We start from the raw sequence: 16,792 nt of genomic DNA, 5'->3' as shown, positions 1-16,792 counted from the left end.
TATATAATCCACAAGGGAATGGTATTGCTGAGAGAGCGAACAGAATGGTCAAAGGTACAATCCAAATGGACTTAGTGGGAGGTCAAGATGTTGAGAGGATGGTGACAGAAATGGTACGGGCATGTAGAACAAGTGATCATGGAGTCACAGGGAAGACTCCATTTGAATTGATGCGTGCTAGGAAGCCGGGGACAAAGTTAGTTCCAGCTTGGATTAAAGAAGTGACAGGACGGTCACAGGTGAGGTCTCCACAGGGGGATCAAATAAAAGGAGTGGAGATTTCTGGACATATTAGAGTAGGTGATTCGGTGAAGGTTCAGTGTAGTATAAAGGGATATAGTCTGATGAAATTCAAAGGTCCGTACAAAGTTCTGGAGGTTCATCCTTTCTTTGTGGCATTGGACAATGGAGAGAGGTGGAATAATAGGCATGTGGCCTTGCATGAAAAAGGAGGTCCTGGTTTGGTGAAGGGGGGTAAATAGGAAGACAATACTTACATGATGATGTCGGATGTAGAATTGTGCCATTCCATGCAGAGTTCTGAGAACATTGATACGGTGAATGGGACAGAGGGGATGGGATGGTAGGAGCTCATGTAGCATCCTCTCCTTACTCTAAACAATCTAGAGAGAGTTGGAAAAGTAGACGACGACATCAACCGCCCTCATACTTAGAAGGCTATGGCCCTTATTTATAATTGTTAGCGCTGCATTTGCGTCATTTTTTTACGCAAAAGTGGTACAAACTTACAAAATATAATTGTATTTTGTAAGTTTGTGCCCCTTTTGCGTAAAAAAATTACGCAAATAGGGTAACCAAAAAAGTATACATATGGGCCTATGTTTGTTAGGGCAATGTTAATTGCACATTGGATTTTTGCTTATTGTAATTTGTTTCAAGAGTATTACGTGTAGCTTTTTTTATGTACATGTTTATTATCAGTTGTGTGTGAGAAAAGGAGATATGTTGTAAACTTACTAGCTTTGTTGTGTGACATGACATGGAACTTAGAGTATCATTGTGTTCTAAGCTCCAGTAGCAGAGCCAGCATTCCAGGAATGTCAGTTAGCAGCTGACTGGCTGAGGGATAGACATGCTCTGACCGCAGGGATCTTTCTTGCAAATAAGCTGCTCAACACGTTACCTTGGTGATTGTTTCTTTTCATACAGTTAAACAGTTTCCTACCTGTTTTTGGTGACAGTGGTATTGCCCAGGTATGTCCATATCTCACGCCTCACGCTAATCAAGACCGAGAAGCATTCTCTTTTTTCAGTCAGCAAATGAATGTAGCAGCATTATAAGATTGCAGGGCGTTAGCGTCCCAGGGGATGCATTAATATGCTTCAGTACTCAAAACTTCTAGCAGAGAAAGTTAATGACCTGCTGTACAAGAAATCGGAGTAGCATTGCTCTCTTGTGGTCATAGCAAGAAAAGGACATTGCTGGCACGAGACATTAGTGGTGTAATACAAAATGATGAGACCGCTGCAGAATGTGATGACAGGGCCCTGAATCTCCCATTTCTCACAGATATTCATTGGCTTGGCCTGTATGCTTGCCCCCAAAAGATTGTGGGGCCTCGTTAAGGGTTAAGCACCCACCTTCACCCTACATATGCACATGTGTTTCAGGAGCTACAGGGTCTGGTGTTATGCCTCTGAAATGGAAAGATTTGCCCCCTCATTCAATACACATCTAAATTGATAAAATAGGAAAACATAATTTAAGGCTGTGCAGAGCTTATTTATTAATGCTGCCAGTGAAAAAGGTTCGAACTAGGTGAAGGTCATATGCCTCTCAAGAGAATCTGCATGAGTATCTTCCTGGAAAGATATAAGGGGGCCTTACCCTTTCGCGAGAGGTCATAAATGAATATCATGGATATCTTTGAAGTCCGATGCAGCAGCCTCTATCCTGGCTTGCCCTTCGGCACTCTTGGCTCTGGCACTGCTAAGAAGGCAGCAGCAAAGCTCTACAACATCTTTACTTACATCTTTACTTTCATACTTGCCCTTACTTTACACTCTCAGCACCAAGAAGGAGGCTATTAATCATTGGAGGGAGGGTAAGGCCTGCTCTGCCTTTGGGTTAAAGAATGCGCGGTGTCACCGTGGTGATTCGAAATGCATAATGCACGTAAATACATGTTTTTATTTTCTCTTCATTTTTAATTTTGTCTTGATTTCTTGTGCCTACGTCTCTAGCCCTTCCTGAAGAATTATGGGGAGTGATTATGTTATGATTATGTTTGAAAGCTCTAATAAAAGTTTCTAGAAATTATTCGTACATAAAAATGCAAATTCTGTATTAGCGATTTACTGATGAGGACGTGAAATCTTACATTTGTGTTGCTGGGCGTTGTTGTTTAAAGCATAAATGTATTTATCAGTTCCGAAGATGTATTCATATTAAAGATCTAAGTAATTATTTTATGAGATTAGGTGTGGTGTGGCGCAGCGTGTCAGCATGCAGTGTAAGCGCAGTGCACACCATGTATTCAAAGGCAAATGTGTAATAACTGGCCGCTCCGGAAACTTCCTGGACTCTTTATTAACTGCCACAATTATATCATAGGCACATCTATCCAGCCTGTAAGACAGGGTGGACGTACCACAACCCCTGTTTCTGCACAGCAGTTGGGACAGTCCAAAGGCAAACATAACATTCCTCCATAGCCCAAATGAATCACAAAATAAAAACAAAAACATGTTTACACGAAGTACACCAAAGCAAAACTGTGGGAGGCAAAGGGCAAACTCAGAACAGAACATTCTAGGATTCTTAAACTAATTGCAGATTTCACTCCAGCACAAATCCTCGCAAACGCATAGAAGTTGGTGGTCGAGGACGTAAATAATATCGCTCCACCCCTCCTCTCGGCGGCACAGGAGTAACTGTCATCGTACCAGATTCTCCCCGGACAGGTGATCCATGTTGCTCAGCACTCTAGCTCCAACTCTGAGTGAGGTGGAGAAGGATGACTTGCACTTTCTCTCGACTGCCCAGGGGCCATGAGGACACCGCCAGGAGTTTCGGCAGCCCCGGCTCCACCACTGTCACGCCGATCCCAAACATGGCCTCATCCATGCTCATCATGTCAGGTCCGGCTGCCTAAACAGTTTGAAAAATTAAATGTTCCTCGTGAGGCTTTCCTGACCTTTATGAGCAGACACAATGGTCCCTATGATGGTGCTTACAACCCAGGGATCTGTTTCAAACGGCAACAGAAACTTGCTCCCTATCCTTCTATTCTTAACCAGGACAAGATCACCAATCTGGAATTCTCTCAGTTTAGCTCGTCATTTCCTTGACACATGTTCATGCCTGATTCTCCTCTCAGACAATGCCTTCGCAGCTCTATCAATAATTTGGGATGATTCACCCACATGAGGGATGGTGTCTCCAACCATCCGATTCATGCACAGGGTGCTTGGTGGGACCCCAGCGGTGACATGAGGAGTGAGACGATACTCAAGGAGTAAAGCATTTGTCGCACAATCCACATTCTGACTATTAAACATGGCAAGTCGCAAAACCTTATTGAGAGCTCTCATGAAGTGTTCCACTTCTGCATTTGCCTGAGGCCAGCACAAAGTGATTTTCCTGTGAGTAATGCCGCGAGATTTCAGAAGGTCAGCAAACTCTTGGCTGGAGAAAAGTGGCCCATTATCAGTTCGAATATCACGCAGGAGCCCATGAGTGACCATTACCTTTTCTAAGTGAGAAATAGTTTGGGAGGCAGTGACCGAGTCAAGAATTTCCACTTCTGGATATTTGGAAAAATCATCGTTCTCTACAATCATGTGGCGACCATCAGGCAAACTAACAAATCCGCACTGGCTCTAAACCAAGGCACAGTGAGGAAAGGCGGGGGAGGTTTTGCAGGACCAACAGCTTGGCACATGGAGCACTGATGAACCACTCGCTCCACTTGTTCATCCAACCCTGAAAACCAAACCTTACCCCTTGGTGGGAGAAGTGTGCCAGTTAACTCCACTTGCGACTGCAGGGAGGCTGAAACCACAAGCCTTGGACCCCTCAACAAACATCCATCCTGGGATACAGCCAGTTCATGTCGAATTTTGTGTAGTGAGGACAGAGTTAGACGGGACTCAGCGGTTCTACAGGCCACATTGTGGAGAATATAATGCCAATTTTCAGAATCCATCGCAGATATAACTAGCTGAAGACACTCATCATCTGCGTTGGCTGGTTGATTTCCTCCAAGGATATGGGCAGAGTTCATGAGCGTTCCTCCACATCGTCAGCATCAGAGTTCTCTCGAGTAGTGGCTGGCCTAGCATGTCCAGACAAATAATTAGCAGGGTTCCGAGAGCCAGGCCGATACACTACTGAGAAACAGTAGTCTTGTAGCTGTAGAATCCACTTCTCAATCCTAGGAGGAGGTTTAGACGAGGATCCATTGAAAAGACGTATAAGTGGCTTATGATCCGTGTGGACTGTGAATGGCTGTCCATATAGGTACAAATGGAAATGGCAACAGCCCCAATGGACAGCAATAGCCTCCTTTTCTGTCTGGGAAACCGCTGCTCGGTGTCAGTGAGCGCACGGCTTGCATATGCCACTGGAGCGCATCCTCCATCTTGTTGCCTTTGGGACAGAACAGCTCCAAAACTGGTTGGACTTGCTTCAACGGACAGTTCTGACTCCTTCTTAGGTTCAAAATAGACTAGAGTTTTATGTTTGGACAGAGCTGCCTTGATAGCCTGAAAGAATGCTTCCTGCTCGGGGGCCCCACTCCCACATGTTATTGGACTTGATAACGTGCTGTCAGAGCAGTATGATACTTGATGAAACGGATGCAGTAATTGACCATTTCCAAGTAGCTGCGGAGACCTGAAACGTTGGTGGGAGCTGAGGCTGTTTGAATATCTTGTACCTTAGCAGGATCAGGCAGGACCCCTTCTCCTGAAAACCAGTAGCCAAAGAAAGCCACTTCTCTCTGTAAAAAAGCACACTTGTCACAATGGAGAGTGAGACCATTTTCTTGTAGTCGCTTGAAAGTGGATTTCAGACAGTCAAGATGCAGCTCAATGGTGGGCGTGTGTACCAGAATGTCATCGTTGACGTTGATGACACCTGACACCCCTCGAATAACATCCTGAAACACCTTCGCTGCGCTGGATAACCCAGAACAAACTCCTCTAAGCTGTAAAAACAAAAGTTCCAGCTACGAGAGAGTTTAAATGTACATTGAATGGTGGAAGAGGTTATGATATTTGCTCCCCCTCTCACCTATTGTTACCAAAAGATTGCCTGAACAGAAAGTACACATTATTCTAAATGGGGGAGGGGGACCCCATTGCCCTAGGACCACAAAGGCTGAATTATGGGCGCAAATGTGTTGTAAAACAAATGCCTGCAAAACATTATTGGTTAAGTTTCCATGAACACATTAAACCTTTATTAGAAATAAATTGTGCTCGTTCTTTGGCAGAAGGTGCAGTACCAGTGGTGGTGGCTAAATGTCCTTGTCGATCCAACTAAGTCAGTACTACCTTGGAGCAATCATTCTATCAATATCATTAACAATATCAGGAGCACATAGCGCATATCGGCAGGCCAGGCAGAATTATCAGGATACTAACAACGCCCTAATAACACAAACTCCTCTCAGCTGCAAAAACAAAAGTTTCAGTTACAAGAAAGTTTAAATATGCATTGAGTGGTGGCAGAGGTTATGATATTTGGGTCCCCTTCTCTCCTAGTGTGATGCACAGGATTGCTTGTACAGAAAGAGCACATAGTTATACATGTTTTGTGGGTGGTCCCATTGCCCTAGAACCACCACAGGCTGAGTTATGGCCACAAATGTGTTGTAACACAAATGCTTGCAAAGCATTATGGGTCGAAGTGCAGTGAATATTGTGGTATCGGCTCTCCCGCTGTGCGGGGAGACCTGAGGATTAATTTCAAGGTCGCTTTCATGTTTTATATATAGCGAGAAAAAAAGTACAAAACACAGGTACAACACTACTTGTTATTACTGGCTATGTAAAGTAAGGACCCAGTGATAGGCAAACAAGGAAAAATGAACTGCACGCTTAAACATGAGTGCTGACAAACAAGAGAGGCAAGAAAAAAAAAAGAGTCCATCCAAACAACAGAAAAACATGTGACCCGTAAGTAAACTGTACTGGGCCGGTGCTCCTCGGCCCAGTACAGGACGTGATGTATCAGCTGCCAAACCACTTAGAAGGCAGCACAACAAGAGCAATACTGTCTTCAACATATTGGAAGTGGCAGGCAGTGGCAGGCCGAACAAAAATGCCTCTATCCTTAATAGCAGGTCGCATGCGCACTGTCGAGGCTCGACCTAAAAAGGGAACAAGGGCATGCAAACGAATTGCAGGCCCTTTAGTTTGCAAGATAATTAAAAAAAATATTTTGCATGCAGATTTTTGATCACCTACAGGAATGCATGGAGGAGACATGCATTCTATCCAATTTCAAAATAGGATTAAGAAGTACAGTTAGCACAATAGATCAGGACTTTCATTCTTGTATCATCACATTGGATAGACGTGAAGCCAAAAAAAAGAACACCGGTAACTGGCTTTTGTCAATTTAAGAGATTCTTTTGACATGGTCCCTAGAGCAGAGATGTGGGCAAGTTTCCAAAAACTGGTGTACCAAATAACAATGATTCCCAAAAATTGCTAGAAGCTAAAATACCAGCAAAACTGTTTGTTGACAATACCATCCTGATCTCCAAGACACTCATGGGCTTAAAGACCCTCTTTAATAGGTTCTTAGGTGTCTGTGAGCAGCAATGGTTAGCGATCACTATGCAAAGACAATGTTTATAGTCTTAAATCCCCATAGATCATTTAAAGGGGCGTGATACAGTGAGGAATGTCTCTTAAGAAAGTTGACAGTTTTAATTGCGTGAAAGTAAAATTACCCAATACTCTCTTCTGGTTCCCACAAAATATGAAGAGTTCCTTGATAGTGCAATATAGAGTGGTGGCCGTCCTAAAATTACACAGATTGACAACCTGCAGGCAGGTGTCAGCAACCTTACAGATTCACAGTGAAAAGGCTCTAACGGTGGCACTCTATGGAGCAGAGGTTTGGAGGAATTGCAAAATGGATACCCTAACTAGAGAAGAGAATAAGTTTGTGAGGTTGTTCGTTAGGTTGCTAAAGAGCATTCCTGTGCTCTTTCTTTTTCTTAATCTGGGGATCACAAAGAATACACATTTAGTTAATCTCAGACCTTTACTTCACTGGTTAAGACTCTGGTCCACTTTTGAACTCAATTTGCATAAAGGTGCATTTGTGGAGCACAGATATCTGTATAAAAATGATAGCGTACCATTGCTTAGATATGTGAAGGACTGGTTTCATACATTGACGTTGGGAGCAATGTGGGATGACAACCTTCTATCCCTAATACAGCTGGTGCTAGGAACTTGGTGGTAAAAGAAATGTATTGGTCCTTTGTATTGGATTTCTGGTGTAGAACAGCCCCGAGGTGGCCTGGTGGAACATTTTCTGGACCAAAAAGACACCCATAACTTCAATGATTATCTTCATAACATCATGCCTCCAGTAGCTAAATCTCTATATGGAAAATTCAGACTGAGGACTTTACCCATCAACAGCTTTAGTTCAAGATGGTTGCCAAGTGATATTAGCTCTGATATATGTCCAGCATGTGAACTAGTAGCAGAAACTGAGGAACACCTACTTTTTTGTGCAACACATATGACAACATCAGGAAGAAATGGATTCATCCAGTCTGTGGATTCTTGAGAGTTAGGCAATATTGCATAGCATTAAGGGTCCTCAAGTCAGACACAAGTGAAGTTGGGTTTTTCTTGGCCTCACCAAATTTTTGTATTCCACTTGGCGTCTTAAGTTAATCATTTGGAAACAAGATGAAGGACAAAGTATTGCAAATAAATGATTCATAATGCAAATGCCATAATGTATTGATTAAAGTGTGATAATAAGAGATGCTTTTTAGTTGATGGAACTATGTCTTTTTTATGAATTTTATGTAGATATTTAAATGATACATATTGCACATATGCGTGCATAGTGGAAGTATACATTGTAGTGTTTATATTGTATGTACATTTTATCACTGTACGTCCATGCATTTATTACTAAGAAAACTATGTACTTGATTTTATTGTACGTTTTTTCGGGTAATCCTTGAAATAAGCTTAATCGATGATAAACCTAGACATAGTTACAATGTGTCCTCCAGTGCAACTTTCAAATCAAGTACACAATCCATTAGATATGACCTCAACATAATCAAACTGGACCCCCCTAATGAAGTTATCATTTACACTTTGATACACCTTAAAATCCAGTTGAAGTCATATAGCACTTTGAAACACCTCCTGGAAAACCCACACATTCCATTTTTATTATTATTTCTATAGTCACTGCCTTGGATGCATTTCCAAACTGAAATAACTCACCATTAGGAATTCTTTATACTAAGCCATCCACTAAGCCATTAGTTTTTGTAAATAGGAACCCCAAATAAATATTAAACAGGAGTATTGAGCTAGTCATTCTTATAGAGGACTGGCTGCAGTTCAACTGCCAACCTGGTATACATGAACATTCTGAACTTAAAAGTCTCATGAGCTTGAGTAGGAGGGATTAAGGGCTACCTAGGAATGACTTTGTATCATCATGAATGACTAATCTTTGACAAGCAAACTGGATGGCTGCTGCACTTTCCAATGTAACAGAAGTTTTTTTTTTTTTATGAATTCTTGCTTTGACATTAAAACTATCACTGGTGGCATTTGTAATGCACCAAAACATCTATAATGCAATACATGGACTACAAATTGACTTAAGGCTCTCTACCACTTCTTGCTGCATTTCAGATAAATGCACAAATACGTACATATGTGCATACATACATATATACAAGGGGTTTCACTTGAGAGGGAAACCAACATGACATTTTAATGACCACAGCATTTCTGTTCTGATGGAAACCTACAGTTCTCGAATTAAAGTCCACTCAATCAAACCTCATTCAGGACTAGAAGAACTCAGAGGTAAAACAGACTTAAATATGTGGTACTGACCACAACTGACGTGTATTATGAATTAACTTTAATAATGTATTCCAGACAAACACTATTTTACTTATATAAATGTTATGTTTAATAAACAAATGCATGGAAATCAAGACTGTGACAGTGCGGGCATTAGGAAAAACATAGTACGTAACCATTGCTCCAGTTTTCCTTGTATGTGTAAGTTTTATGTAGGCTGCAGTTTGGTTATGATAACAATTTTACCTTTGGTGGTGAGTGGTACAAGAACACACAGATATCAATGCTATTATAGAATATACCAAATAATTATTAATAGTGACCTATTATGCAGTACCTGTGATTGATTAACATATATCACATTTTACATTGTGATTGTTTTAACTTGCAGTAATCATAGATAGTGTGTGTCAGTCTTTGAAATATTGGCTACAGAAAGCAATACATCACAAGATATGTAAGAGTCTTATACAACACTCCTGCTTTAATGGTTGCTATAGATGTTTACTGTGAAAATGGAAGCAATAGCAAATAACTGAAGCACTGTGAAAAAGCTACAAAAGAAGACATACTTGCATCAGAAGAAAGACAGCCCTGTTAGAAGTCATGAATTCTGTTTAAAGGTTTATTGTTTTAGAAGAACATAGGAAAAAGCAGAACAGGTGTTTCGTGATGGCAAGGAGAATGGACTTAATTCTGGTGCTGAGAGGCAAGAAGTACCAAACCAGAAATAGCTCACTGCACCACAATTTCATACTAAATTAGGCTTACTAAACTAATCCACTTTAAGAAAAGTGTGCCTCCAAAGGTTTTTATGAAAGATGCCTTTCCTACTGGAGCATATTCCAGGTTCCAGTGAAAAGTAAGACAAATATTGGAGAACTTTTTACATGAATAACTCTTCCTCTGCAAAACTTGTGCAGAAAGAAGACTCTACACACCCATCAACATGTACACTTCACTATACATTATTACCTTGATTAGGGGGACCCTTAACGAGTAGTTGCAGTAAATGTAAATCTCTCTTGATTATAAGTTTGCCTTTAAATTTTTTTGGACAAGATTATTTTTTAACACAACCTCTAATGTTTTAATAAAGTGAAGATTGTTATTTCAATGCAGAACCTTATAATTCTTTGTGCAAAGCTGACTTGGGAATGACTAGCTCATTTATCTACTGTCCTTTGAATATCTTTTTTTTAGATATTGGCATTCAATTGTTTCCAAAACCCATGACAATTGGCCTTATTCCCCTCCTTATGAGACGGAAAATGTACTCTGTGATAATACCATCCATAGTTAATCTAGAGATACTCAATATTTTGATGCTATGTCTTCTATACAGTAAATCTCCTAAACTAGCTTAAACCTTGCCAGTGGCAATGTAGATAGATAATCACCACCATTTCTTCTCTAATCACGTCTTCTTATACTGTCAAGAATATATGAAAACCTATACACACTTGCTGCAACCACTTCCTACACAGCACAGCTTTCAGCATTGCTGAATGAAGGAAATGGAGACTTACCTTTATGGTCACGTTGCCTTTGGTGATTTTCCGCATGTTGAATCCTACTGTTGGGATCATGTCTTCGTTGAACTGCCCAGACTAAAAGAAATAAAGGTCTCAATGATTAATCGCAATCCTCATATGCTATGAAACATTTGATAAGCACCCAGTTCTGTAAAAGGTAACACAAATATTGAAATAATTTTGACATGACTAACTCTTCTTCTGCAAAATTTGTGCTTCCAGACACTATTCTGTGAACTTCTATTGCAGGGACTTTGCACAAGATATGTCAAGACTTGTGTATAGGATGCAGCAATGGCAAACACCAGTACAAGGCAGTTTTACAACCCTCATAACTGAAGAGGAATCTAATCTAAGGGTACCCTACCCACTGACCCAAGAGTGTCTAGGTGTGTGGCAAAACAGTATGATCATCAAAAGTTCTGTTGTGTTTACAGGAATGGACAAGCATGTAGCCTTAATAATTAATAGTGACTGAGTAGTTCAAACATTTGAATGATCACATTTTGCTTTCCATGGTAAGCAGACACATGGAGGTTAAATGATAGTGAATTCTCGTATGGAGTATTTCGTCAAGTCAAACATATTAAATGTCAAAGACAGTCTAGACACAGTCCAAAAATGTTTCTATGTTTAAACCATAGCTCCTGTGAGGTGCAGGGGGTATCATGCAAAATATTGAAATTCCAACAGAAAATCATTAAAGGAGGACAAGAGTAAGAAAAAACAAGGGGAGCATTGAAGACCATATAGTGCCTTTGTGCCAGGGATATTTAAAACATTGGATCACTTGTAAAAATCGCCCTTTGTAGTGCCCCAACACTCTAATGTAACAAACCTGGAGTAACTCAATGTTACGAAATAGAATACTGATTCCTTAAATTCTTTAAATTAAACCATTGCACTCCTAAGTCAATCCCTAAAGGAGGCCCCACTTCCTTGTACCTACAAGCTGCATAGAGCCACAACCATTTGGCACAGTCAATTGCAGCAGCACAAAAAGCAAGTACCTAAGAGAGGAACTACTTAGCACTGTGCACGCAAACGTTACCACAAAATATGGCTCAAGTTGTAAAAAAGTTCCAATGGTTAAGAAAAAAGTTAATAATGAAAAAACATGTGGTGTAGCACTGAAGAACAGCCATCTTACACAAGGACACATCTTAGAAGCAATATAGGATTATGGCAGAGAACAGATTAAAAAAAGCTTACTGTGTTAAACGAGTCTGCAAACCAGTTAAAATGCTGAACCTCTCCCACAAAGTAGTAGCATTAAAATTGACAAAAAAAGTTGTACTTCCTATGACTCAAAACAATACTACAAAATCCTCCCAATATCTTCAACTTGAAAATGAAAATCCACAAAATCATAGCCCGAAATCGAGAACCATTCAGCCTGATTCTGGATGCCACTGCCCAACCCACAAAAATTCTCAGCATCCATTTTCCAGCATCCAAAGCTCGATAGTTTCCTAACGGCAGCAGTTACTATCACTGTGTCACATCTGACTGTGGCACAGCAAAGATGCCATTGGAACTGAAGCAAGCATGTAAATACCCCCTCGACAAAGGAACTGAAAGAAAACCAAAACTGGGGTGCAGTGAGCACCTCACAATCTTGATTCCCAGTGCCACCACCCCAGTGGCACAACTGATAGCTACAGTATTGAAATGTAATCAATGGCCAGTATCCGGGCCAAAAGAATCTCTCAAATTAGATCAACACGTTAGGGCTACAGGGATAAAATCAAGTACACATTAAAATGCTACAATAAGACCACAAAGAAACTAGCAAACCTCAACCAACTTGCTAATTAAAAACTAAAACATCTCATGCATTACCAAGATCCTTGAGAAAGATGTAACCAAGCAACTTGAGGACTCTGTATGATTATAAAACATGCTTTGTGATCATCATATGCACCTGATGGTCTATGTCCACAGAGGCTGACATTTGTGAGGACATGTAACCCTGGATAAGGGCCATGTGCCGGGTTTGAAACTCTTCAGCCTGATTTTTCAACTACAATATGATAGTCCACAGTCATCCCTGGAATCGTCTTCTGGACTGGAGAAAGTCATGGAACACTTGAAGTTTGAATACAATCTTTCTGCATAAAATACATCAAGCAAAATAGGATGGGACTATACTAATCCAAAAGATGGATGTATCCTGTGTAGGTACCACCTAGATCTTTCCTATTGCCTAGCATGTTTCAGGAACTTAGGGCCAGATGTAGGTAAGTTAAAAATTGCGACTTGCAATTTGCGAGTCATAGCGACTCGCAAATTGCAACTCGCAATACGAGATGCAGAAAGGTGTCTTAGACACCTTCTGTGACTCGCTATGGGGTCGCAAAGAACCACCTCATGAATATTTATGAGGTGGGTCGCAGTTTGCGACCCCATAGCGAGTCTAGGCACTCACAGGGATGGTGGCCTGCTGGAGACAGCAGACCACCATGTCTGTGACTGCTTTTAAATAAAGCAGTTTTTTTTTTCTTTTTGCAGCCCGTTTTCCTTGAAGGAAAACGGGCTGCAAAAAGAAAAAATACCGAAACCATTTAGTTTCGTTTTTTTCAGAGTAGGCAGTGGTCCATAGGACCACTGCCTGCTCTGAAAATTATTTTTTGTGGCATTCACAAAGGGGAAGGGGTCCCCTGGGGACCCCTTCCCTTTTGCGAATGAGTTACCATCCACTTCAAGTGGATGGTAACTGCCAGTTGGTTTGCGACCGCTTTCGCGATCACAAAGCAACTCAACATCGCGATGCGGTCGCAAATAGGAAGGGAACACCCCTTCCTATGTGCGAGTCGGAATCACATTTTGCGAGTTGGTACGACTCGCAAAATGTGACTCTGCATCGCGTAAGGCCTATTGCACGTCGCAAACTGCGTTTTTCGCAGTTTGCGACGTGCAAAAGGCTTCCTACATCTGGCCCTTAGGTTCTGATTACGAGTTTGGTGCGCTGACCAGACCTGTGGGGAGGAGACCGCTGCAGAGCTGGAGATCTCCCGGCCCAATTAAAATGTTTCCACTGGACTGACCAGCAGAAATCTCCGTATTAGGAGGCTTCCGTCAGTCAGCCTGGTGGAAACAGTGCAGCAGCATTGGCCTTGGCTCCTCAGGGAGCCGAGGCCAATGCAGCCTCACAACGAGTGCCCCCAGCCCCCTTAGAATGTGCACTGTCTGGTAGAGCAGACAGTGCGTATTCAGAGGGTGCTGGGCAGGGGCGGCTCCCAGCACTGCCTTTCTGCCAGTCTTTTCATAGCGGGGACCCCACCATGAAAAAGCTGGCAGAAAGAGAAGTTGTGACCAGCATGGTGGTGCTGACCACGACTTTGACCCCGCCAACCATTCGGGATCCCTGATCCTGGCAGGGGTGACAGTCCAACGGCCAGGGTCGTAACCTGGCGGTCGGGCCCCCGTCATCAGACCACCAAACTTGTAGTTAGGCCCTTAGTCAACTCGATATAGTTTTGTGTGCAAAATATATATGATGATATATATGATAATATAATCCCCCATTACCCACTTTCAACCAACCATTCCACAGGCTATGGCCAAGTAGAATACACTGACAGTACATACATTCTAAAAGCTTCGTTCATAAATAAATAAATAAATACTAACAGAGATAGTGCAGTTGTCCCTTACTTTCAAGTCGGTATCTATGCCGGAGACAACCTGATACAACCTGATACGTCTATTATGAGAAGTTAAGTACGAAAGCCAGGCCAACCGTGTAGGATCATTCCCCATACACTATCACATGTGGCATGTTACCTCTGCCTGAATGGAGCAAAAGGCTGGGAGCTTTTCAGCAGTGACAAAGTAAACAATTCCCTACCAGTCATATGACCACATTCACTAGGGGAATTCCAAGTGTCCGCAAAGTCAGTTAAATATATAGAAGTTCTATCGTTTTCTGAGCTATTATTCGCTCGTATATTAATACAGTATTTAAATGAGGGCATTTCCAATTGAACACGCACTGGCTTGGTCTGAGTGGAACGCATCATATAATTTACATTTGACCTGTGGCCTGCATTAAAACAGTATGCAAGGTCTGCCTGTGAGTACAAAATGCACACGAGATACACGCCCAATACATCTGCGGCCAACTGCATGAACACATTTACTGAAATATATTTGCATGTACAAACGCCTCTTGACAGAGATTCTCAATGTACTGAGCCGTCATCGCAAGGAAGATTGTATTGATTGTAGCAAGAAGTAGAAGTGCATTTCAGTGCGAGGGCTGTTAGGGCAATGCTTTTTTCTTTCCATTTGCATGTTTGTAGTCGTCCTTGCATGTTTAAAGTAGGTCTTAGGTGGCAGTAATTCAAAGCCAGCGGTACCATTCTTTTAAACACGGATCACATTTTCCTGTAGAAAGAGATACGATTATAACGGGTTTCTCTTCTATACATGTTACACCTGCCAGCTTGGACGCTCCTGCACACTTCTATTAAAATTATATATCACCAATGTGATGGAGGAAGACGTGTGAAAGAAATCCGTGCAAATTGTATTCTAGTTATGACTAAAATGTAACAGCAGCAACAAAGCATCACCCTAACTAAAGGGACAGCAGGGTGCTGTGAGATTATACGTCAAACAAGCATTGACAAAGCAACTAGGCTTCAGCAATCCAACAGCTATAGGAGTTGGCAATGTAGATGTATTTGTGCACTGCTCTGGGGCTGTTTTATTGATATACACAAATGCATTAACATTGCCAATGCCTATAGCTCTCAGAATGCCGAGAACTACTGGCTTTGACAGTACTGGTTTTGTCTGTTTTTGCTTTTTTGTTCCAAGTTCACAGAGTCCGCCGAGGCACTAGCAACAGCAGTCTCCAGGAAGCCACCCTCCCACCGCTACTCCTGCTCGTGCAAATGCTTGGAGCAGGCCAGGGTGCCCCTTGCTTGCATGGTTCGGTGCATCTTGTATGTTTGCACAAACCCATTTGCTGGTAGTTTCCAAACAACCGCGATTTGGAAGCAACAGCTGCAGGCACAGGCTAAAAGGACCCTGGCAGGCACCAATGCACATTGCTAGTGCATACAAAACGGTGGGGTACCTTCAGCGGCACTGGATTTTTAATTAAAAATAAAAACAGTGCTTACTGATAATAAAACCCCCAGTGCTCCTCAGGTGTGGCAGGACCAACCAAAAATAAAAAAGTGGTCCTGAAACAATGAATGAAAAATGGCCACTGCATATGTTTAACAGTAGTTGGGTGGTGGTCTCGGGGAGGGCTAAACACCGGAAGAGGTATGACGTATGCATGCCCTTGACAAATGAGGAGAACGCAAACTAGAGAGACAATGGTGCCAGCAAATGGGAAGCCTACGGGTAGCCTGTAAGCCCATGAAGTAGATACAGCATATCTCGGTTCGAGACAGCGCATGCATGCTGTCTAGAGCCGAGACCTAAGAAGGACATAATCAGACACAGCACAGTAATCTATATGGAAAATGTGTAAAGCACAGATGTTATCAAATAAGTGCAATGCATCCAAATATATAACAATAGAAGCTAGTGACGACATGAGAAGGAGCCATACAAGCATATTGCCCACTTCTGTATAAATACACCTTATGAACAGGGAAAGACATGGAAGAATAATCAATCTTTGGACCCAGAGCAAATTTAACCTACTTCCGCTAAGCTGAAACAGGCAAACATCTTTAGCAGGGTTTCACATCTCAAACCCCTCGGATGCCCCAGTAACCTCCAGATGGGTGCCCAAGTTGGATGCACCCCAACCAGGTGAGTTGTGGTCAGGTCATGTCTCAGACATTACCTCCCGTCCCTCCCTCGCCTTCCTTTTAACCAATGAGGCCTCCTGCCTCCTCCCTAGACCCTCCCTTCCCCTTTCAAAACCCCCCCCCACCCTTATCCCCTCCTGTTCTTTTGTCTAGACCACGCTAGACGGTTTTCTTTCCCTTTCTTACCTGCACGGCGGGGCCTGGAGGTCGTCGATGGAGGCACTCCTCGGGACGCGGTGCTCCGCGAGGAGTGCTACGGCTGGGTCACGTCTTGAGCGAACGGCATGGCTGCTCGAGAGGCGTGTACTGGGGGCCGGCTGACGGGGTCAGCCGGCCCTCTGTGGCTGGGGCGTTAGTTTCCGGGTTTCCGCGCCGCGGAGCCGCGAGGACCGAGGAACTTCAATTTTTGGATGCTGGTCAGGT

The 16,792-nt window shown here is 42.4% G+C and overlaps 1 protein-coding gene across 1 annotated transcript in view; it reads right to left on the bottom strand.

Moving 5' to 3' along the window:
* Positions 1-16,792, bottom strand: part of ARL8A (ARF like GTPase 8A) — a 155,370-nt gene that overhangs the window by 84,657 nt on the left and 53,921 nt on the right. The window contains exon 2 of the mRNA XM_069238941.1: positions 10,587-10,667. Within this exon, the coding sequence (XP_069095042.1) occupies positions 10,587-10,667 (81 nt within the window). The remainder of the gene's footprint in view (positions 1-10,586; positions 10,668-16,792) is intronic.

Source organism: Pleurodeles waltl, chromosome 6 (assembly GCF_031143425.1).
Source record: "Pleurodeles waltl isolate 20211129_DDA chromosome 6, aPleWal1.hap1.20221129, whole genome shotgun sequence".
In the NCBI taxonomy this organism is placed as follows: domain Eukaryota; kingdom Metazoa; phylum Chordata; class Amphibia; order Caudata; family Salamandridae; genus Pleurodeles; species Pleurodeles waltl.
Note: the sequence above shows the minus strand (reverse complement) of the source record. Positions and strands in the feature narration are given on the sequence as shown.